The sequence below is a fragment of the Rhamphochromis longiceps genome, linkage group LG22 (assembly GCF_057381845.1).
Source record: "Rhamphochromis longiceps isolate RC_006_pf linkage group LG22, R_longiceps_female_GT1.1, whole genome shotgun sequence".
NCBI lineage: Eukaryota > Metazoa > Chordata > Actinopteri > Cichliformes > Cichlidae > Rhamphochromis > Rhamphochromis longiceps.
The window spans coordinates 5,435,309-5,460,500 of record NC_140577.1 but is presented as its reverse complement, the minus strand read 5'-3'; the positions used below and the strand labels follow the sequence as shown (position 1 = coordinate 5,460,500).

Sequence of the window (25,192 nt, the reverse complement as noted above, 5' to 3'; positions counted from 1 at the left end):
TTAAAATCAATTAAAATGCACGAAAAATTGTGAATAATTTTTCAGATTGCAGAATGAAAGCATCCTGGATAATCTGTTAATATAATGTATTTAAGCAGAACTAACAGTTTGTGAAAACAATGTAGCTTGCCATCACCAGTGTGTGAATGGGTGGATGACTGGATATGTAAAGCGCTTTGGGGTCCTTAGGGACTAGTAAAGCGCTATATAAATACAGGCCATTTACCATTTACCATTTAAAACACGAGTTGGAATACATAAAATATCTGTCCATAATCACAATATCTAACAGTGTACAGCTCAAGTTATGCTTATAGTACACAGAATCTGCCCCCACTCTTGCATTGAGTTTCAAGTAACAAGATCAGAATCAGAATACTTTATTGATCCCTGGGGGTATCAGCAATACGACTACTTTATGCCAATCCGAGTTATCTCATACAACTAAACTAAAAAAATGAATTATAAATTGTTGTTTCATTTTAACAAAGTCAGTGGATTTAAGAGGACTTGATTAAATGCTGCCCAGGATTCTTGGCTGTTTTATAACTTTTCTGTTTTCACACTATGAGCACAAGTAAATTTGATCAAGATACAACATTCAGTTTGTTTGGTAACAGCCCAGAGACTAATTCAGAAAGGCAGACTGTATCAGCTGCTCTGTGCAGCGGTGATGAGTGTACGTGGGTATGTGTAAACAGCAGAGCCCACAGTGACTTCACCTCTTGTCTGTAGTCACATGTGCAATATCTTACCTTCCCTGCTGATCGGGATATTTCTGTTTGCAGTAAGACTCCAGAGATGCGTACACCCTCTCTCTTAGGAGCTCCACCTCACTGGAGTTGGACAAACCCTTAGCATCTTCAGGTAAAAACAGAATATTTTCATTATTTCAACAGTTTAAAATTTCTTCAGTTTTCCAGACTTTAATGAGTCTGTTTTAGTTTTCCCAATGACACTTTCACATGATTTTCAACATTGCACCAGCCCATGTACCTGGATTGAAGAGAATGATTGCTCGAAGGCAGCCCAGCTCTGTCTTGTCCATTTGCATGTCTCTCATTTTACTAACAAGCTCTGTCAAAACCCTGAAGAGAGGACAAGAGATATGCAAAGAGAGAAGTCCCAAATGGAGACAGTAGGAAAAAGCCGGGAGAGAGAGGGGGAGAAAAAAGAAAGGATTGTGCCAGTGAAGAATAAAAAAAAAAGAGGGGGAATCGATAAAAATAGGAGAAAATACATGAGAAAAAGACAATATTAAGTGAAACAGAGAGACCAGATGGCAAAACCACTGCTATTTATGGTTACTTATTAATATAATGACTGTAAGTTAGGCCATGGCTGAACACTGCTGGTTCTGCAGCTGCACCGGTGACTGAATCTGTCCTGTCATGAAAATGGCTGGCAAATGTCAAAATCTACAATGACTGGAGATAAAAATGTTTTTAGTAATTTCTTGTTTAGTTTAAAACTTTAATTTGTGTCTTTCCCTCAACTGCTCATGGAGCAGAGACACTCGGGTCAGAAAAATATTTTTCATTTACCAAACACAGACACATAATTTGGACCAAAGCTTTTGAGAATAAACCCAAAATGTATTTAGTGAAGGGAACATATCCGGTTGTTGTCTCTGTTAAACAGTTTTTTTTCTTTTTTAACTCTTCATTTCAAGTACAAAGCTGTGGCTGTGGGGACAGCAGACCCACCCATCTGCTGTTAAAGCCTCCTGTTTGAAAGGCACAACCAGTGAGAGGAGGTAAAACGGCTCGCTTCAGGCAGTGGATGGACTGAGGAGCTGCACAGAGGCCGAGGTGGAAATAATCCCCTGTAATTCCTAACAGTAATCATTTTAACATAATTTAAGGTAAAAAAAAAACTACTTTTCTAGGACTGTCACCAGCATTTTGATGAAATGCTCACTTTTAAAATAATTTCTTAAAATTAAAAGTAGAATGGCTATTTTTAATTTTTCACAACTGCATGAATAAATGCAAACAACTAACAAAAACACCGCCTAAACATGAAAATGTCACAATAACAACATTTTCAAACATTTCATTCAATGCATTTATCAATCTTTAGTAGATGTTGCGTTTTGCAATCTAAACTATTAAGCGTTTCCCCTCCAGGCAAACGAACTGAGTGAAAGAGGAATGGGATACAATTATAGAGTAAGAGGAAGAAGTGATGACTGTTAGAGACTGCTTATTTGCTTCTCCATCGTCCTTGATCAGAAACGAACATCTGTTTTTAATGACAGGGTTGTTTTTGTTAAACAGACACCACCTTAACCAACATTACGATGCACTGCCAAATCAATTGTTTTATGCACGGCAGCGCTCTGGATAAATGCCTTTCCCCCCCCTTTTTACTTGAGAAAGTGGAGGAAATGAGGAGTAATTTATGGGGTACACCCAGAGTACGTGTCATTATTTTTATACTACGGGTATTTCCCATCTGATGACAGCCAACAACACCTCCACTATAAATTAGGGGCTCTAAACTTTAACCGAGGACTTCGGTAATACAGTATTTGCTGTTCACAAAGGCAGTCCACACATTTAGTTTCACTCTGCAGTCGTCTAACCTAAATATACTTTAAGTTCTAAGAAAATGAAGTGCCAAAGTGCAAAACATTCAGTGACAGGATGCATTCAAAGCCACAAACAACACATGGTGTCTGACAGTACGCCGATCATTTACAATTTTAGTAGGTGATGTTCAGACTTGTATCCTGTTGTAAGAACCTGGCTTGCAGCTGTAAGGCTGCAGGAAAGTCTGACAGCATCAACGTTTCCACGTCGTTTGTTTGTTTGTTTTAAGGTAGACTTAAAGAGGAGGGGTTCAAGGAAAGTGTTTGTGTAGTGGGGTAATTACCTGTCAAATATGGCCCCAACCTCGGCATTGTGCGCCCTGTGTATTCAATCACAATGTGTTATTACAATGTCATTACACAGTTACAGTACAGTACTTTCTGTTCTGAGCCCTTCAGCTGTACAGGTAGTGCACAGGTAGTCCACGCTTACATGTGATGTGACATGGTTGTATTAAATGCGATGTCTGGTTTAAGGTTTGCTTTATTTGAAAATTTATTGTGCATGTACTGTTACATGTTGCTAAATGTGGACCTCTGGTAGAAATGTGATGTGCTTTATTACATTATAGTGTGTATATAGTATTCAATGATTTGCACATGTATTAAAACAAGCACAGGCTGTAACAGATTTTATGAGCCAAATGCAGGACAGCAGAAAAACATCTTACAGAAAGGGCCCTTCAACGTTTAAATGATTTTTCTAGCTAAATGTTAACAGATCTGCAAAGTAACCTGAGTAAATGTCACTGAACTGTGTCTGTTGGATGAAGAACAGAGGCTTGACGAGCAGAATACAACATTTAGGACAACAAATTAACCACACACAAAAAAGGAAAATAAAACATCAGTAAACAGAAAACACATTTAAAACAGCACAAACACAACAACAAAGTAAAGCAGAGATGCTTTCTACCTTTGTCATCGATTTATTTTCACATAAATGTGGAGTGTATGTAGGCAAAAGGTCACTGTGTGCTTCTTTTCTGTGTGTGTGCTCATTGCGTCATCTTTCCTCTTGGCCATCTAGTCAGTAGCAGCATAATAATATACTAAATTTAACTGTTCAGTAGCTTCTTTGAATGAGGTCAGCAATGACCATAATTTAGTATTCAACTGAATGAAACACTGCTAGGCAAGGACTGGGTCTGCTTGCTCTAGGAAAGGGTCATTGACCAGGAAAGCAAACAGGAAAGAATGTGCAATAATCAATTTACTTTCTGCCTGTCCAAACTCAAAAGAAAGATGGTACCTTTCAAAATAAGACACCAGAGTCATGGTACTATTAAGACTTACATCTTTTAAACCTACATCGTATTAATCTGGACCTGCTCAGCTTTTGTGTTTGCTGAAATTTGTCCGTTAGTTCGTGTAGTTAAATGATGTGTTTTTCAGTTTGAGTTTTGTGTGGAGTTTCTTTCTTTTCTTTTTTTTTAAAGAGCTTGTGGTATTTTACACTTCAGGGCCATTAAAGCAAAACGTCTACAGCGAGTAATGTGTTACAAAGAAATATCCACATCCTCTTTCATAAAATATGGTTCAGTAGACTCAAACAGATGCTGATGCCAAGCGGAAACAGAAGCCTGCTGCTAGTAGAGAGCAGTGCTATGAGAAAATGACCTTTGAGCCATTTGCAACAAGCCCAGCATGATTTGAACTAAACTGGATTTGAAGCCAGGATTAACCATTTGTAGCAAATTAGTAATCTATTAATGTGCAACTACTGTGAATTAAAACACTGTGATCAAGCCAAAACTTTAGATAAGATTAACCAAGAGCTGCAATACGCATACTGTTTTTTAAAATCGAGGCAAAAGCCGTCTGACATCCCATCATGACATGAAACACGTTATTTCACCTTACCTAAGTATTAAATGCATCAACTGCAAACAAACAGTGCACCATTTTGTTCTGGGTCCTCGTCCAGCAAACCTCTCGGCTATGAGGGGAAAACCCCCGCTCAGCGCAGCCACACATGCCTGGGGTGCGACTTGGCGGTCAGTCGGGGAAATATACCTCCTTCATGAAGCTGGCAACTTTTCAATCTTTGGCCTGCGGTCATAAACGCTACGTGGATTGTGATCTGATGGTTTCTTGTAGACACACTGGAGTTTGCACCAGAACTTTAATCATTTATAAATGTGCCAGAAGGGTCCGTTTGTATATCTGCATCCATATTAAAGCCCGATAATTCAAAGAACATAAAGTTTGACATCTTTAACTTATAATTAAATCTGTTTATGCATGTTAAGCCAGTCGTACTGAAATTGTGTGTGTGGGGGGGGATAATAAAAAGGGAAGATTTAACACCTTTTAACATACTTACGGCCTCTAAAACATTCTGCACAGTAATTAAATTATAGTCACATATTTTTAAAGACATTTCCATTTCATATTTGCACATAAGATTGTACATTTGCCAGCCATTACCACATTACCAGATTATACAATGAGTGATATGCCACTGAGTGTGCAGGAGTTTGCATGCATGCCTATTGCTAAGTATTAGTCACCAGCCTCCCTGGCATGCGCTGTGATCCTACAGGCAGCACTACAGAAGCAAAGTCTCTCAGCCAATTACAGCCAATGCAGAACACAGCAGCTGCAGCCAGCCAAAGATGAACACTGTAACCTCGATTCTTGTTCACTATCCAGAGAAACCAAAAGGGATTTCATTTTGGCTTTCCAGGATCTGCTTATTTTACTATGTAGTACATGATTTTATACTGCATACATGTAGACGTAGTACACTTGAGATTCAAAGTAGAACGGCTTCTGAAAATGCACTTATATAACAAAGCTAAAACCCTCTAGTGAACACAATGTTTTGGTTTCATGCCTTCTTCTCCTTAAAGCTGCAGAGAGTCCCAAATGTTGTTTGTGTATCAGAGTTGCACCATTTGTGTTTCCATACATTGTGGCATTACCTGTCAAAGATAGCTCCAACACCTGCACTGTGGGCACTGTTCCTGTGGACATGCAGGCCTGTGGCAAGTAAAATCCCGTCCTTCACCGAGATGGAGCGATGGGAGAACGATGCAATCAGGAGCTCATTCCAGCCTGTTGAAAAGTTGGTGTCTCAGTATCTTTAATGAGGTTTATTTCATGTTTAAAAAACAAATACATTAAACTGCAGTGGCTAATACATGAGACAGATCCCCAGTTCAAGACTAAGACACACAAACCCAGCCTCAGTGGGTCACAAGCTACTGTGCTCCTGCAAAGCCCAGAAAAATGGGAGCGATCAGGCAGAACACTCATCATTAAATGTGTGCAAAATCAAAGACACGGATCCATTCAATGTGACAACACATCAGAAACAAGAGATTACCCAAATTTACTGTACTTCACAAAGCACAAAAAGCAGAAAATGCCAAATACCCTTGCAAAAATAGTGTGCAAGTTTATGATTAGCTTTTCTTGGCTGTAGTGGCTGCTGTTGTAATAACTGCATCAAATATACTGCTCAATAAATAGATAAGTAAATAAATATGGGAACACTTAAATGAAACATGATTGATGAAATAATTATTCAAGTTGAAAATCTTTACTGACACAGTGTGAAATTTATTGAGAACAAGACGTAACAATGGATCTTGAAAACCAAAATAATGAAATCAAAATAACATCAAAGAGTTAAACTTAACATTGTTAAATTGTTTCCTGAATTTCTTTAATAAGCAAAAGTGATGTTTGCATTCTTCTTTGATGCACAAGTGAGGCTAAAAGCTGCACTGGAAGTTTTAAGATCGGGTTACAGGACAATATAGAAAATCCTGAGAACTAAAGATTATGTAAGATTAAAATGTTTACATTTTGATGGATAGACCATATGGTGTACTTTATATCAATCCATGCATGGTGAAGATCAAACTGTAATGCCATTGTTACAAAGAACCACAAAAAATGTTCATTGTTTGCAACAACCGCCCTGTTATTTGTGCATTTTTAAAACTGTTGGAGTATATCATGATAGTTTTAACTAAGAGTAAAACCAGTAGAATCTCATCTGAGTTATTAAACCGGATCAAATCAGTCTGACTTACCTGCACGTAGCAAGATGACCTGGTCATCCAGGGGCAGCTCTGAGAAATGAGGGATCCTCTTGGCCCACTCCACCAGCGTGAAGAGCTGCTTGTCTGCTGCCTGGCAGATGTTGGTGACTGGATCGTTGGGCTGAAATAAGCAGATTTACAGTATTAGTGGTAGTGATTTCATTGCAGCTTTAATGCATTACTATGTGCCTGTGAATAATATTAAAACTAATCTGACATCTAACAGTAACTGTATCACGCAAAGCTCAAGAAACACAAACGTGTAACTGCTATAGAGTTTGTTTAAACTCAGACTTCCTTTGATAATTATTTCTATTGTTAAAAACATCTAAAGGGTTTATTTCCACCCCCAGGCTACTCACAGAGCTGCCGCCTGAACTTCCATCTGCATGCAGCTCTGTCTTCTGCTCTACGGCCATCTCTGCTTCCAAAATCTTCTCTACTGGCATCTCCTCGTTGACTGCACTGGTCGACTCCACGTCACCATCTCTATCCTTGTTCCTCTGCCGCTCCTCTTGGACAGCTGCAGGACAAGGGAGAGAGGAACACAGGGGAAAACAATAAAAGGCAAGAAGGTTGGAAGGGAGGAAAAAGTAGGAAGAGCAGAAAGGAGAAAAAAATGCAGGTGGGTAAAATGAGTGAATGTATGTTATTATGAGAGGAGGAAAAGTACACAAGCAGAGGAATGGCCGAGAAAGCAAATGATTTGGGTAGGCAGGCAAATGTGGAGAACAAGAATAAACAAAGAATGAGCCAAGGTAAATAAAGTGAGAGATGCAGAAAAGGAGATTAACAGATAATGTGTGAACAATGAGGGATAAAGATTGGTGTAGGAAGAGGTGAGCATACAAAAGGAAAGAAGCAGAAAGATTCAAATGAATTTGGAAATATGAAAAGAAACAAACAGCAGGGAGAGAGAGGCACATGTATACACAGTTCATAAAAAGTCTCTCATACTGTCTTTCATACTTCTTTCAGGTCCACAACTAAGGCAGAAATAGACCAATTAAGACATACCACATAAATTATTAACAAACCATTTTATAGACAATAAGGAAGAAATTACAGTGAAATCAAACTCAGAGTGTAAGCGCTTTTTCCTAGATTGAATTCCAATTCCAGGCAATTAACAGTTAATGGCTGGAACAAAGTTTTTGGAACTATTAAATCCCTGCTGTAATAAAACTAGGTTTCTATTTTCATAAAATTCAAGCAATCTAGTTATTGCAGACAGTGCCCATGTAAATACAATCAATATAAATGCATGAACTCTACTTTCCCTTTTCATGAGGTATTAAAAAGCTGTGTTTAATAAAAATATGGTTTTATATTCACTTTAGATGACCCATTTCTGTGGGAGTTTTTTAATATACACAGTAACCAGATTTTTTTTAAAAGAAATAAATGCACAATTACGTTAAAATAATCAAATTCATAGTCCGTTACAAATGATTTGCAGTCAAATGTTTTGACAGTCTGATATCCTACAGACATCAGCAGATGCAGATTATGTGACTTGGCCGCTTTGGTTTGTTTAAAGTACCAGATTTATGCCATTGACCTGAATTTTGTAATATGATTTTTTTTAAATAAAGCCTGTTTCATAAGTGTACAAGCTGACAACCAGTTGCTGTTGTGGCAGTCCTAAAGCCATTCAGCTGCCACTCCAGTGATTCTCTTGTCCACCATCCTGGACTAAAGCTGGCGACAGTAGTTCTGGTTCTGCTTGCTGGGAGATCTGCTGTGAGCTGGAAGGCTACTGAAACCAGAAACCGCAGCAGGTGGAGGACTGGTTATCTGCCACTACGGCTAGCTCACTAAGGCGGCAGAGCAGAACAGAACCGGGACTACCAGTGCCAGCTCCAGTATGAGACAGTGAAGTGGCGTCTGTCTGCAGTGCAAGACAACAGCTGGTTGGCTAATTAAAAGAATCTGGATACGTATCCTCACAGTATTCTTACTACGGTACTACCAAGCATCAGTTTATTCTTAAATAAATGTTTCCACACGGTTGAGGACCTCTTCTGTAAGTGTGACTCTACTGGGCTGCACCTGGTTAAGAGCAAAGAATAGGTAACTTAAACTAGTGTAACGATGACTGAATGAGTGGGCATACTCAGCAAACTTTCCCTGTAACCATGAAGGTTAAAAACACATGGGGAAGTAATTCAAGGCTGGCACTGGTCCTCCTCTCAGCACTGGCAAGAAACAGTGGAAAAATATTTTAAACTAGCTGCTCCTAATTGATAGGCAATGTAATATCTCTGCTTCCTGCTCACTCATACAGGCACAGACACACACCCCTCCCTCCCTCTTCTCCTTACATCTGTCGTTCATCTTGGCCACTACAGAAGGAGGGTGGGGGAGAGAGATCGAGAGGAAACAAAAAGAGGAAGAGAGGGGGAAAGGGGTTAGTGTTTACAAGGCTTACCCACCCCCATCTCCCTCTCTACCACTCTTTACTCGCTCTTTCTATCCTCCATCGTACACATATTAAAGCCTTTCCAGTCATGGAATATGTAGCATTGCTGCTTTATCAAGCTCATCAATTAGATTTGGATGATTTGTGACATTTAACAGGCAAGAATAGAAAGCAGAGGAAGTTGCATATAATTTAAGAGATCATTACAGTCCCTTTAAGATACAAGTCTTTTCCATAATCAGCACGATTTGAGATTAGCTCTCTAATCTGAGTGTCAGGCAGAGATTACACTCCCTTGCAGAAGTACATGCAAACAGCTGCAGACAGAGGAAGAATAGTTACTTCTATTCAAATTAGAAGGAGCGCTGACAGCTACACAAAGCTTTGCGTATAACTTCTAATGTTGAAATTTGTGTCACGCGGACAATCATGCTGCAGCAGATAGAAATACAACATTTGCGTCAGCAACATTTCCAGCAGCTTTACTCAAATTTGCAGCGACCGAATGATGCCTGGAATCACATGGAAGCTTGTTAAGAATAATTTATTTTGTTGTTATGACTGGTGAGGAAAATATACAATAAAGTTATCTCATATGAATTGGTTCTGATTTTTTGCATGCCTTCCATTTTGATTGCTCTGATTGGACAGATCTAGTGGGGTTGCCATCGTGTCTGTTACTGTTAACTGACCTGCGTTCTTATACAGGCACGAGACCAATTTGTTAAACCGTCATCAGATTAAGACAGAAGTGTGTTTTTAAATAGTTTTTACACATGTATTGCAGCCCTCAACTTCTCTATATTGTTATTTCACAGCACAAACCACAAACACAGTGAGCGTGACTCACTGTCGTTAGCTTGCCACTTCCCTTGTAAAAAGGTGGACTGTGGTGATGTGCAAATAACTCTGGTACATAGTCCAGAAGATTTACCTCTACTGAAATGATGTCATTAGTGCTGCCTACTGAACACACTAAGCAGCTTTCTCACCCTAAACCACATGGAGTAGTGCTAACGTGTGAAAACAGCTTTAATTAAAGGAAGAATATTTGAAAGCAGATGTGTTTAATTGTATTTTTATGGTATATCATCTCTCGGCTGGCCTGGGAACGCCTTGGTGTTCCCCCGGATAAGCTGGAGGAGGTGGCTGGGGAGAGGGAGGTCTGGGCCTCTCTGCTTAGGCCGCGACCCGGCCTCGGATAAAGCGGATGAAGACGGATGGATGGTATATCATAGCTCTTAAAATGTTGGGTAAAGTTAAAAAATTAGGCTCAGAGTTAGGCTGCAGAAACTGCAGATTATGCAGACATTAGGTCCCACAGAAAGCATGCTGCCTCGAATATTCCTAAATCTGTGCCGTCTTAATACTCCACAACCACAGTGACAATATCAGCAACAACAGTGGTGACATACCTTACATTTAACTTGCATTAAGTCATTATCAATGTTCATAAAATTTGCATTGTACAACGCTAAGGAATTCAGTGCTAATCTAATAATAGGACACGAGAAAGCACAGGGTGCAATATGGTTAGCTTACTTACACTGCTCAACTCTAAGACGCTTAGCAGCAGATAATCTCAGATGGGCCGGCTTGAAATGGATATAACGTAACTTTCAGTGTTAAGACACTTGTACAAGGCAAGATACAGATTAGTAGATGTTTGTAAAGGTTTCTTAAGGACAGCAGTGAGAATTCTGAATGGCATTTGATGTTTCGTGCTAATTGCCATGTCATCCATTTTAACATTGTTATTGTTTAATAACTGTTAACAAGGCATGAAGTCTGAGGTAGTGTTCAGGCTGTGTCAGACTGAACTACAATGCACACAAAAACACAGCAAAGCAACCACAATGGAAGAAATGCGCACTTTGATAACTTCACACAAAATCTGGCAAAGCACTAGTTTTGAGCAGGGTTGTACCGAGATGTGAGCTTATTTATTTGTACTTCAGAAAAATGTTTATTTCCTCTTTTCACTTCTTTGTTTTCACTCTCCGTTCCTTCACTCGTGCTTCGGCTCACTGAAGCTGCTCTCCATTTCTCTCTCTCACCCTTTGAATGGGGACATTAGGGGCCAAGATTCAATGCTGTGTTTACAAACAGTAACCAAAGATTTCTGTGGCATACTTTAAAGTAACCAAACTGATTTTTACAAACTATTGCGCAGTGTGACTGTGAGGGGCTGGCTCAATTGCTTCATGTTGGCTACTCCACCAGTCAGAAATGATCACTGCTGCAAACCCCACCCATTACATTTTCACAAGTACAAGGCAGGGACTTTTTTGGAAGTTTAAAATGGAACTTAATTTAGATGCTGGTTCCTGCAGCAAAGGCACCAAGGCCGAAACACAACACTGGGCCAATTGAAAGCGCCTTTGAGGACATTACTCTTGGCCTTTTGTTATACAAGAATAGATTGCAAAGCTAAATCAGCAACACTCTTGTTCAACTATTAACAGTAAAAAACCTTTTAAACCTTTAAAAAAAAAAAAAAAAAAAAGAAATTGGTGATTTTATAATGGATTTTAGGACACTGCAAGTTGTAAAGGATGCAGAAAGTATGTTGTGTGTGAATATTTGGCTCTTTGTGTATTTAACCTAAACTTGTTTGGATAAACAGGAATAACAGAGAAGATTAAGAACAAGCCGATTACAAGGCCTTTTCCTGCTGGCTCACCTTCTCTCTTCATGCCCATGGCCAGGCACTTCTGATAGCGGCAGTACTGGCAGCGATTCCTCTGTCTCTTATCCACAATACAGTCTTTATTGTCCCGACAGGTGTAGGTCAAGTCTTTTCGCACAGTTCTTTTGAAGAAACCTTTGCAGCCCTCACAGCTGTAGACTCCATAATGCTTACCTAAGAGAAAGGGGAAAAATTGCTTTTAATCATAGATGAAACTAACTCAGAGGCAACACAAAGAAAGTAGCTGTATTTTAGACGTCTACTCACCAGAGGATCTATCTCCACAGATGGAACAAAGACGTTTCTGGGAAAGCATCGGCCCAGGGCTGTGAGATGACAGCTGTTTCAAGCCCAGTGGAGGTTTCACATCATCGGAGCTGCTCACTGCATGAAGCCCCGACATCGACACTGTTGAGTTGATCTGAGAAAGCAACAGAAAAGATGCAGAATGCAATGACAACCAGGCTTTTTATGATACATTATTCACTATTCCCTTTTCATCTCTGTAAGAATCCAAAGACTGTGTTTAATATTACGATCTAGACTGCACTATAAACTTTAGAGGACACTGAAAATGAAACATGGGCCCTTTGCAACTAATTTTTTAACCTACTTACTCTTCTCTCTCTGCCATATGGTTGAAAACAGACAGCTATTAGAATCTTCCATGTAAATAACAAAAAACAGAAAACAATATAAATGGGCTCATAACAAAGAACAAACATTCCTGATATCAAAGACAAACACTAAAGCAAAAACAGCATTTTTTAAATACTTTGTGTTTAATGTTGAGCATATACAACGTGAAATATTTTGAATGACACTGATTTACAGAGTAAAGTTGGTTTAGCCATCACTTTAGCTGGAGCAAGCTCTAAATCCTACAAAATGACGGATACATCCACATGTACTGAACCATACTAAACAAAGCAAAATGTCACCTGGGGGCTGCTAATTGGGCCGTAACCCACTGACGGTGTGCCAGGTAGGCAGGGAGACCCCAGCGAAGAGCTGATAACAGAAAAGGGGGAACCAATGCTGCTGATGGGGCTATTGACCCCGGCAGTGGTGATGGGAGGCAGGGAGGTCATGGAAGCTGCAGCTGAGGGAACCAGCGGAGGGGAGCGCTGGCCCGAAGGTGGGGAGGACACAGACGAACTGTCTGGGCTGTGGGAATCTGATAAGAGACAGCAAGATGAACAACACAGTAAATTTCATTATTCATAATAACAGCACACAGCAAAAATGCCTAAGTCTATGGATGGCTTTCTCTGTGATGTTTCATCAGTTAGATGTGTGTGAAAAGTATGGAAAACAAACTGCATTACGTGAGAGCTTACACTAAGAAAATATAAAACAACTGCTTAACACTTTAGTTCAACAATACCTAAAGTAACTTAAGCCTTTAAGTCATCAGGAGCTCCACAATATTGTCACATGACAAAACTAAAAAGGGATGTTGCAACGTGGATCAAGCTTTTTTATAAGCTGCTTTACAACCATGCAACCCCATCAGTAATGTCCATCCACCGTTTGCTCTTCCTGTCATATGGAGTGCAAGGATCAGTGCCCCAGCAAAGCTCAGTTGAGTCACTTGTTTACATTTGGGTCACACGTCACCAGCAGGTAGGATCGACTCCTTCACAGCTTGGTTGTAGTCAACAGTTTGTTTTGGCCTCAAGTGGTTTCCACCGTTATCAGGAACAGCTTCCCTGCATAATTTGCAAAGCACTGTGCTTTGTTGGAGCTTGCTGAAGACGCTCCTTTTTTGAGCGGTAAATTATCATTGGATGCAGACACGGGGCTCCTACTCGTACAACAGATGTGCCCAGGCTCATCTCATTTAATTATATCATGATGTCCTCCTGAGACCCAGCCTATTCATTTATGTCCTCTGTAATGGAAATTTGTTTTTGGTCTATATCTTTTGACTTATTACTAAAGCTACCCTACTAAGTCCTGATGTGCTCAATTTAGGACATCCTTACCTTTCCAGTGATATCTCGTGTGACTGGGTGGCCTCTTTTAGCTCCATAGAGGCAGGAAATTATAAAAAAAAAAAACGTTAAACTGAAAGATACTTTTTTTCTTTGGTTCTCAGGAGGATATGCCATTTCTATATACGTAAAGATACCTGTGTTATCGTGGATGAGGTGATATAAATTTCCCTTTGCTTTTAACATTGACTTTAGGGCGAAATTAAGTCAAATCGAACTCAGTAGTTATTCCTTACATTTCTAAAGGAAATAAAAATTCTTACTACAGCAATTTGCATGAGTTTTAGCAGAAATGTGTGTTTGTTCTATGTTATTGGTGCAATATGTGAAAAATATGAATATTAATATGAATAAATGTACCTCATTTGTCTGAAGACCCTATTTGACTGTGCAATTTCAATCAGATTTATTTTAAAAAAAACAATGACACAAAATATTGTTGGAAATAATATGTAAATTGTGTTCTTCCCCATCATCATTCCTTAAACTAGTCTGTCCCTTCTACAGCTGGCTGTGCTGCATTCTTGCTGCTGTGGGCGATGTACTGGCTGCCGTCTGATGTAATCACTCCCCCCCCTTTTTTTCCCCCCCAGGAACAAAAATCAGGGAATCACGTTGTCTCATAAATCATCTACTGCAGGCCAGGAAGAAAACAGTTATTTCAAAAACAAATCAACAAAGTCAACGAATTGTGCCTTACATTACTCAGATTTAGGGCTGAACGATTATGGAAAATAATCTAATTGCGATTTTTTGCCCCAATATTGCGATTGCGATGCGATATGCGATTATTTTTTAAGGTCTTTGTCTTCTGTATTATTAAACAAAGACAAGCAATACTATGGAACTCCAAAGTGTTCAAAATTAAATAAATAAATAGGTCAAGATGAAATAAATAACTATGTGAATAAATAAGACACAGATATGTAATGTGAGAATGATATTGTGAAATCATGGAACACATTTTGAAAACAATGCTCATTATTGTGAAATATATTACATTCTGCTATATAAATTTACTTATTATTGTGAAATATTATTTCATGGTCATTATTTTTCACAATAACAGAGATTATTCCTGAGGCATTTTATTTATTTCCAGCTGTTTTTAGTCCAAAATGACCTTTTTTCAAAGTCAGTCTTTATTTCAAAATCCCGTTTTTCCCGATGGCCTATTTATTTCATAATGCGACTTTTCAGCAGAATGACTTTGTCTGTCAATCAATGTAAGTGGGCTGGACCTTTGCACCTATTGGCTTATCGTTTACCATCGACTAGTTTTCCTGGATACCGGCTCCGCGGACGGCTGCTACAGCTAGCAACAGCGTGCTAGGTCAAAAGTCACGGAGGATGGCGGACTGGTGTGAACTTCAGCCAGTTCTGCTCATTTAAGCAAATCAGAGAGGGATCATTTACCTGTAGATACTGTTTTGAGTCGTTTAGATGATGTTTCTGAAATGTCTGGATGATAATTGCTCTTCAAAATCTTAGCATCGATGACAGCATTGTCGAAGGTTTAAGAGCAATTCAGCACCGTGTTAGTTTGGAATACGCCGAGGAAGAACAGTCTTCAAATGTTGGCCGTCCACGTCTAGAAATCCCGGTGCAGCACTCAGGACTTTAGTGCTGTCCGGGATAACCATCGGGGTAATTGCCGATACGTTTTCTGTGTCTCCGAGCACAATTAGGAGGGAAATGACGGAGGAAGGTCTAAGGTAAGTTTATGCTGTAATTGAGCACCTGTGTGATTCTGTACACAGCATTGTTTAGATGTTGACCTTAATTATGACGTTTGACAATGAATTATTATCGCTTACTTTTTTTTGTTACTGTCTAAAGTGGGGCAGCTACGGCTAAAGCTATCGGCGCCATCTCGGCGTTGAGACACGTTTAGCAGTGTTAGCTGTTAGTGTGTTAACTCGGAGACTGGGGTCAGTGGAGCCTGTAGGAACCTTTTACACAGAGAGTAGACCCACCAGCTTTCCACAGTCTACTTACTTATCACATCTTGTTAGACAACAGGGTCATTAGTGCTTTAAATAGTACATAGTTGAATGTTTCATTGCTGTTTGCAGTTGATTGTTCTCTGATAACGCATAACAAGGTTGATGTTAAATAGCGAGTTTATTGAAATGGTTTTGTCTATTTCAGCAGCATTATAGATATACTTTCTCTGGTGTCTTCGGCAAAGCTAAAACAAGAATACATTTACATCCTTGGTTCTTTCAGCATTAATTGGAAAACTTTGAGATTTGCTGTGTGTCTCCCAAGCCATTCTTTTTTATCCCACCTGTCAGGTATAGATGGCAATACTTTAAACAAAGTTAAATTTGTTATACCTGAAGAGAACCAATCCTGACCTAGAATGGGTGAATGAATAATTAGTTGGTAGCCAATGCCTAAGCAACTCACATAGGCCCTGGCAGACTCAATAAGTCCATCTAGGAACAGCTGCAGGAAACACCTCTTCAGTTTAGATTTAAAACATGTGCATGCTCTTTCAGGTTGATGAGGATTATGGTGTGGACTGGACAGGACAACATAATCGCCGCCCATCAAATGAGATCACCATTCCTGAGATTCAGCTCCCAGATGCACTGAATGAACAAGACCCTGCTGTGCTACCAATACTTCAGAATCACTTGTAGAAAGACATTATTACATTTAATCAGTTTCTATGTCAGGAGGATTTTTTTTTTTTTTTTTTTTTACAGCTTTGTAGCTAATACTGACTCAAAACAGCATAACCAATTTCATTTTCAACAAAACAGTGAGTGGCTATAAAACAGGATTTGTTTTATACAGCTGTCACTTTAATGATATTCATTTCTTGGTTGGATATACAGTACATGTCAACTCTGAGCAGATTTAATACAATGAACACAGTACAGTAGTGTAACATCTTAATTCAAATAATTTTTTCTAGAAATTTTTTTTGTATCAGTAGAGAGTATAAACAAAACATATTGTGTAATTTATAATGTACAGTGAACAACTGATTTTGATATCTGAACTCTTCATCAGTTTATATTAAAAAAGCCATAAATGCACACCTGTAGTGTGTATTTTTCACTGTCAAGTGTATTAAAAAGAACTAGAACTCACTAGATTGTCCGTTTCTTTGAACACTGAGTACAGTAATGTGATGCAAGAAATAAGAAATGGTCTAATTTTACCATGTGGTTATGGAATCAATCGTAAACCAGACCAAAACCTGAGTCAGTAGAGTTGAGACACCTGAATGTCCATTAGAAATGACTCATAGGTACAGTAGTGTGCAGGAAGACGTAGTACTTCAAAACCGGTGGAAGACTTTGGAAGATTGCTGTTGACCACTTCCACAGTCATTTCTCGGCAAGACTTCCCATCCTGTCCAAAACTTGATGAGGGCTTTTTGTTGTGCACAAGATGCTGCAACAGAAGATTGTTTTAAACTATAATGACATCCTATATTCATTATTTTGAATCTTTTATAGAGAAATACCATAAAAGATGACCACTTACATACAGGGCACCAGACATTTTTGCCCCACTCAAATTGCTGTTGTAGCTTTTATAGATATTTTTATGTTAACAAAGCTAAAAGTAGTCTACATACAATTCTAGTGCAACTGATAATGCCACCACTTATGTATTGCATGGAGCAAATAACAAAACAAAATTATACTATAGTGTAGAACTGGGCGATAGAACGATAACGATATGTATTGCGAAATAACTTTTTCTCAATAGAAAAATTAAACTATTGTGATAGACCTCACCGCTCTTGTCCTTTTATAAAAAAAATATATATATCGTGATATGAAAAAATCTCATATCGCCCAGCTCTACTATAGTGTACTTTGTTAATGACCCAAGATCACTGGACTGTATGTAATTTACCAAAGTATAATCAGAGAAAACCAATGGCAAAATACCTATCGCAGCAGACTTACCATTTTCAATGAAGGACCGAAGGTAACCTGCCACTCTGCATTTATCCTCGAGAGCATTCCTCTTCTTCCTCATCTTCATCTTCTGTGGCAGGCCACAGTCATTTTATAGCTTTACTTATCTTGTAGTCTTAAGAGCATCAGCAACATTAGGTGTATTTTTATTAAATGTAACCCAGCTGTTCAACTAACCCAAGCATACAAAACAGTATATTGGTGTTTTGTGTCAACAATTAATGTTCATCCTTCATAAATTAACCAAATAGCTTTACTATTCAGATGTTAAAAGATGTGACCTGACCTTACCTCACAACAGGGAGCAGTCTCTGATTCCCTTGGTAAGAAAAGAGGAATGATGTCTGATCTTTCTGTCAGAAGCGGCCATACCATGGTTTCCTTAAGCCCTTTCCTCAGCTGCTTGACTTGACGACTTGTTTGTGTTATGACCTACAACGGTGAGACCAAACCAAAACTGAAGTTGGAGTCTGTAAAGTGACACACACTTTAAATGTTAAATATTTAAAGAACATCCACTATACTAGTAAAAGCATTTTCAAATTATACCCACTTACAAAATCACTACGTTGAACTAAAATTGCTTTCTTTTCTTTCACATAGATTACTTGTCTTCCATATTAGCACAGAAGATAAGCCACTTTAAAACAGTCATGAATAACTATTACCTACAACAATGTAAATAGTAATACAGACATTAACCCAGAAGACAATTATTTTCTCTTACCTAATTTATAGAATTCTTTGCTATGATAAAAAACAGTATTAAAAAAAATCTGTGACTAAACTGTTTAAAAAGCTCATATTTGGCAGACAGACAGACTAACCAAGCAATAATAACATATCGTTACTTACCCTGAACAGCGTTTCGTGGAGTGGAGCTAGCTGTGATAGCGTTAGCATTTGCTAACGTTAACCCTGTGCGGTTGTGATGAGAACTTGGACCAGGGACCACTTCATCTCCAGTACACTGCTGCAATACTCAGACTGAGGTGAAGACGTTCAATCTAAGCGGTTAGTAAGTTCTTTGAGTAACTCAGAAACGGACTTGTTTCCTGCAGCCATGCCCTTCACAAGAATTGATACACCTGTAACGTTATTCGCGCCCAGTGTTTTGCATTTGTCGGTGCCTTAAGTTTATTTTGAGCTGCATACTGCCGCCAGCTGCATAGGAGACGCATTGCACCATTAAACCTAAATCGACAATTCATGTGCTATTACTTATGTCTGAGTAAAGGAGCAACCAATCACACAACTGGCTCCGCCCTGTCTCTCTTGATTGACAGACAAAGTCATTCTGCTGAAAAGTCGCATTATGAAATAAATAGACCATCGGGAAAAACGGGATTTTGAAATAAAGACTGACTTTGAAAAAAGGTCATTTTGGAATAAAAACGGCTGGAAATAAATAAAATGCCTCAGGAATAATCTCTGTTATTGTGAAAAATAATGACCATGAAATAATATTTCACAATAATAAGTAAATTTATATAGCAGAATGTAATATATTTCACAATAATGAGCATTGTTTTCAAAATGTGTTCCATGATTTCACAATATCATTCTCACATTACATATCTGTGTCTTATTTATTCACATAGTTATTTATTTCATCTTGACCTATTTATTTATTTAATTTTGAACACTTTGGAGTTCCATACAATACATCATATAGTATGGCCAATACTATATTACATTAATTTTAAACTGTTCTTTCCTGGAAGACAGACCTCTGTTATGATGACATGAGGTGATGCATGAATTGATGACTGACATTTTTATTTAACTTCTTCAATCACAACAGTATATTTGAACATACACAATAGTTTATTTTTAGCTTACAAACATCTGAGCATAAAGTGCTGACAAGGAACCCTGGTGTAAACATTAAAATGAAAGTCAGTACAATGTGCATATTGCAGAAATATACATAAAAAAAATCAGTGGCTTTACCACACTCAGTTTTTCGACATCTGTGAACTACTAGACAGTCATTCAATTAAAAAATAATATTAAATAAATAAAACTAATAAATAAAAAATACACACATCTTACTGATCTCTGCAGTCAGTAACATTACACATAAAGTGCAAACATAATAGCAATTGTATAAACACACACACAAACACGCCTTTAAAGTTTAAAGGCGTGAAATTGGACGGTCTAGCCTTCTGATTAGCTAATCAGAAGGCTAGTTCTGATTAGCGTCACCGCTGTCTCGGTGGAGTTTAATAAACTCGGCCGTCTGCTTCTTGCTATCTAAAATATAACCAGACACTGGTGTAAATTCTCGACTGTCTCATACTTCTGTTTAATAAGTTTTCTGTTTGACGTTTAGTCAGCTGTGTGAAAACCAAGGAGGAACCCACCCGGGGGATTAATAAAGTTTTATTTTATCTAATCTAATAACTTTAATCTCAGCCAAACCGATTTACTCACGAACAAACAAAACACTGAAAAAAGCCCAACAATAACATTTTTAGGTTGTCTAAGTGACTTATATATTACGTTTAACCCGAGCAGCGAAACTCCGCGGTGATCTGAAAATGATGTGCCGGGAGTTGTGCCGTTCTCGGCCGCATCAGTAACCCTCGAGCTCCCGGCTAGCTGTCGAGCTGGTGGGTAGCAGACGCCTCTGAAAACGTCGAAGCACTTTTGCAAATATGGGATATCTTGATAAACCGAGCAGATATTCGATGTTTACACAACTACTTTCTCGCCTGAAAATATGTTAAAAGTTTATTTTGTGACCCAGAAAGATTAGTAATTTTAAAACTTAGTAGCGGCCGCCATTGCTAGAAACTGGAGTTTGGCTGGGCCGCGCTATGAATTCTGGGATATGGTAGTAATTTGGACAGCCTTCAGCGCGTCGCTGTGACGTAATCGGTCTACAAATGCGGCCTCAGGAGGATGCAGCCCATGAATTTGGACATGTCCAGAGTATAATCGCAGCCTTTGCGGTTAGAAAATTGCACTTGATCATGTCGCGATATTATCGCAAATGCGATATATCGTTCAGCCCTACTCAGATTTGTGTGTGTGTTTAATTTTAAGTGGTGCATACTTTCTCAGCTGTTCATGTATTTCAGGGGAAAATAAATAAATAAATCCCCATTACTGGCACGAGTTGTTATTACTTTCCTGGCTTGGGAATAAAGGTTCAAAGTGCTGATAGTCTGAAACGTTTTGGATCGAGGTTAATGAAAAACAGAATCAAAGAGTGAAGAGTGCCTTCTTTTTAGCACAGTAACAACTTTATGATTGCCTCACAGTGAATTATATACATAATTTATTTTTTAGCTTTGACATGTTTTTATAGTACATTGGTTAATTCTATTCCTACATTAGAACCGGCAAGTTGAACACCGATTCAATCAAATGGGAGATTTTATTTTTAACAGTAAAACAATTATTAAAACCTACTTACTTTTAGAAGAATGGCAGATGATATTTTGGACACCACACACTGATTTATTTAAAAAAACAAAAAACAAAACACTTCTACCTGGTCAGCTGTGTCAGATGTAACACATAAATGGTAAACGGCTGTATTTGTATAGGGCTTTACTAGTCCCTGAGGACCCCAAAGCGCTTCACACATCCAGTCATCCACCCATACACACACACACACACACACATCTGTTTAAGCTTTAGCACTGTGATGTTTAAGCAAGTCTTGTTTTAGTTTCTGTTCCTTCATACCACATATCTTTCATAGCTACGATTTTACAACAGATAATAATGTAACATTGATCTATTATTAACACTAGTTTCCAGATGCAAGTCATCTAGACAATAATCCTGTCTGCAGTGCTGAAAGATTAATCTTTGCACATTAGTTCTTCCTTTTGCTTACCTCTGCTGTCTCCCATGATGGTGGTTGGGGCACAGGGGCTGACTGACAGCTACAAGCCGACGTGCTTCCGTCTCTAACAGCCCGATATCAAACTCTAGACCGCGGACTGAGGCCCGGGCCGGAGTTTTTTTGGGAACCCAAAAACGGCTCTGAAATTCCAACAGAAGAAATAGCACCGTATAAAACAGGAGTGTGACACAGAGGGTCCATTTGGGCATAAAGATGCAAAACAAAACTATCGTGGCTCCTATCTTTACACGGCTGTGAATTCTACCTGTGCTTAGCATTAGAAATATTTGCGTATTTGATGCATTTTAGGTGATTTTACGTAACGTTACAGCTGGACGTTTTAAAGCAGCCAGCTGCTCAGCTGATGCCAAGATTGTCTTTTACAGTACAGATCGAAACACCCGTGTTATATTCCGCAAATAAGCAGCATGCTGATCCCAAAACACTGCTCATCTTATCTTGGTTCAACGAGGTGAATAAAACACCCCAAACCAAATGAGATGGAGCCCAGACAGATGGCAACAACCCATCGTTTCTCCACGCTAGCCAAAGCTCGTAAACTAACCTAGCTAACTTGCAATGTCTGTGACTACCGAGAAGCAGAGTGGCTTGTATTACATCAAAATCAAGTGGCATTAGACCGATTAACACTTCCGTTAAAGCTAACAAGCTCTGGTAATAAATTGCGTGAAAAGCATAGTTTAAGTTGGCAAAACAAGCCTATCGCTAAAGCTAACTACACTTAGCTACGTAACTTGGCTAGCATGCTAGTTACCACGAAAGCTTCGAAGGAGAGCGAAACTACCGAGAACAAGCCACCCCATCACCCAGTCCTTCTTCCCCTAACTATGCAATCTTTTTAAAAACATGCTGAATATTTTAAGTAAATATTTCGTGCAAATAAATGGAAGTTACTAACGGTTTAGCGGCTCAGCTTCTCCGCATGAAAAGATGTGGCGACTAGGCCTCGTGTGTGTCTGTCTCTCCCCCCCACTTTGCCTCGTAGTCAACCCTCCCTCCCCCTGCAAGGATGAAAACATGATGATGATGGTGGAGGATTTGGCTTAGTGCTCTCTCACAGCTCAACGCTGGCTTCCCTTGCTTCTTAAAGCAGGACGTGGACTGTGCGGAGTGTTGTGCCCCACATGTCACTGAGTGAGGGAGACAACATCCAGCGAGAGGGTCAAGAGGTCAAGACTAGTTCAGCTCAGTATGTCAGCTGCATAGATGAAAAGGTTACTGGCAGACACTGAGAAATCAATGCTAATCATAATAATCCTTTATAGCCTTTGTGGTCAGATTCAGTATTCAAAACACTTAACTACCTAATTATTCAAAAATATTCTTTTGTTATTGCAGGAGGTGCAGATATGTAAGGCATACAGAAGAGACTGATGGTTGAAAAAGAAACATGTTAGTGGCTGCTTTGCACCTGCAAAGGTAAAAAAGAAAAGATTTTTCTTTGTGTTATCAAGAAAAAGCTATGCATGTCCCAATACAATGCAAATTCAGCTGTGTTTACCACAAATGTACTTTTTATTCATTGTAAATATATCAGCTGTGAAAGTTATTAATAGTTTATATTCTCAACAGCTGCATTGGCAACAACAGAGAATGTTCAAGCAGATTTGTTTTCTGTTATTGATGATCTTTTTTCCTATTTTCCTTTTAAAAAGGGATGTTGGAAAAGTCTGTTGCTTTATGTAAAATTTAGAACTTGATGAAGCATCTACAATCAGTTTATATAAACATAAAAGAAACAGCAATGAGATCTGAGGAGAAGTCACATAATTTGTAATGATTTCACAGTGCTAAGGTGACTCAAGCGTAGATGCCTCTATTCATACATTAACACTAGTTAAATGCAAGATTTCTTCTTGATGGAAGAAATCCATCAGTGAAGAAATGCTGGCACTCACAATTGTCACAGTTTTTGTTGCTTTTGCCAAAATTAATGTTTATATATCTGTCATACATTAGTCTTTTGGGAATGTTTATCAAGGTAACAGCTTAGTTTAGTTAGCTTACTCAGCTTTTAGTTTTTGTGTCTGAGATGTATCGACATTACTAGCTGGCTGAACTGGCTGAGTTCAGATTTATTAGTTTAGAATGAGTGAAAAACGTTCCCTGTCATGCTTTTCTTGCTTTCATGTGGTCTGCCAGCCTGTGCATTTTACCTAGATTAATTAATTATACCATCAATGAACTGCAGTTTTGACATTGCTTACATTTTGACATAAAATATAAGAAATAATCCGTTACATTTTGAAATATTAGAGCCAGAATGTGTGTGAATGTTACAAATTTACAAACCCTAGTGCAAAATAGTTGGAACATTATGTACTTAATGTAAATAAAATCAGAATGCAATGATAGCAATGGGTGAGAACAGGCATCAAACTGGAATAGTATTTAATGCATGACTAACGAGGATTATAAAAGTAGTCAGCAAATTTGATAAAGTCTGTTTAGCATGAAGGGATATAAAGTACACACTCTTAATTCACCTTTCACGTCATCGGTTTAACCTGATGTCAGTGGGGATTGTACATTTATATGGAAATTTACTGAGAATCAGTCCCTGTTTAAACTGGCTTAAACTGTGTGATCCGAATGTTTTGCCTCCATTTTTACAATTTCCGTTTTTATTAATGCAGAAATCAGCAGTGAGATCAAACCCAGTGTTATACAGCAGTGTTATACAAAAGCCTGCTCCTGTGTTCACAAACTGTGTTTCAAAAACAACTAATGGAAAACCCATGATTCCCAATTTAGCAGGTTCTTCCTTCCATCTGCTGTGGCTGAATTCTTTAAGTTTGTTGGTGCTTTGTCACCCTCAAGGGGACTAAAATGGTATGACACGACAACAAAAAGCATGATGTGATAAATATGCTCCAGATTTTATTGCAACACTGACAGATACTGTTTTCCAGTTGAATACTTTTAAGAGAATAATGTGTTTTGCCACATTATCTCATAAACTTTGTGGAACTTTTCTACTGTTTGTAAGTTAAATTAACTTCATAAACATTATAAATAATTTTAGTGATTTAAATAATGAGACAAAACCAACAACCAGCAAAACCTGTTATCCTTACTTATGTGTGAAAATAAATTGTAATATATTTGTCAGTTTTCAACAGGAAAAATAACTTAATTGGTTGATACAATAACATGTAGACTTAACTCAAGAGTTTACCACATAACTCCAGAAGAAGAAACACATCGAAACACAAAGACAAATTTTTAAATTGTAGTTTTATTATTGGTGCTCTTAATACAATTACACACATGGCAGTGATATCAAAGATAAAACACAGACGAGACACATAAGAGCAACAGCTGCATTTCAGTGGTTCAGGAGATTTCCTTTTTTGTCTGCTAACACAGTGACACAATATGTTTTGAGTATATCTCTGTAATCTGAAATTTAATACTGATAGTATGAAATTAAATCACGTCAATCTACTTACAACACCAGCTGGAAAACATCTGCACTCAGTTGCTTCGTCTACGTCCCACAGTCCTCTTCACATTCATCAGTTTTTGTGTTTGGACTGTGCATTCAGTCTGCAATAAAAGAAATCCATTTCCAGTTTAAATGCAGTCAGAATTTCGTGTTTT

The 25,192-nt window shown here is 38.4% G+C and overlaps 2 protein-coding genes across 15 annotated transcripts in view; one reads left to right on the top strand and one right to left on the bottom strand.

Annotated features, from left to right (window-relative positions):
- LOC146643209 (uncharacterized) overlaps positions 1 to 25,192 on the top strand; it is a 239,886-nt gene that overhangs the window by 180,098 nt on the left and 34,596 nt on the right. The window lies entirely within an intron of this gene.
- Positions 1 to 25,192, bottom strand: part of rxrba (retinoid x receptor, beta a) — a 32,859-nt gene that overhangs the window by 4,386 nt on the left and 3,281 nt on the right. The window contains exons 1-16 of one of the 14 annotated variants that reach the window (XM_085396242.1): positions 22,488 to 22,809; positions 21,560 to 21,708; positions 18,559 to 18,710; positions 17,995 to 18,135; positions 17,692 to 17,875; positions 16,994 to 17,167; positions 12,701 to 12,936; positions 12,027 to 12,180; positions 11,754 to 11,933; positions 8,973 to 8,993; positions 7,011 to 7,171; positions 6,640 to 6,769; positions 5,521 to 5,653; positions 2,878 to 2,913; positions 997 to 1,088; positions 756 to 861 (exon numbers count right to left, since the gene is read on the bottom strand). In XM_085396242.1, the coding sequence (XP_085252368.1) occupies positions 756 to 861; positions 997 to 1,088; positions 2,878 to 2,913; positions 5,521 to 5,653; positions 6,640 to 6,769; positions 7,011 to 7,171; positions 8,973 to 8,993; positions 11,754 to 11,933; positions 12,027 to 12,180; positions 12,701 to 12,850 (1,163 nt within the window). In that variant the 5' untranslated portion in view covers positions 12,851 to 12,936; positions 16,994 to 17,167; positions 17,692 to 17,875; ... (2 more) ...; positions 21,560 to 21,708; positions 22,488 to 22,809. The other 13 variants (XM_085396243.1, XM_085396241.1, XM_085396245.1 and 10 more) reach the window with 13 other exon arrangements.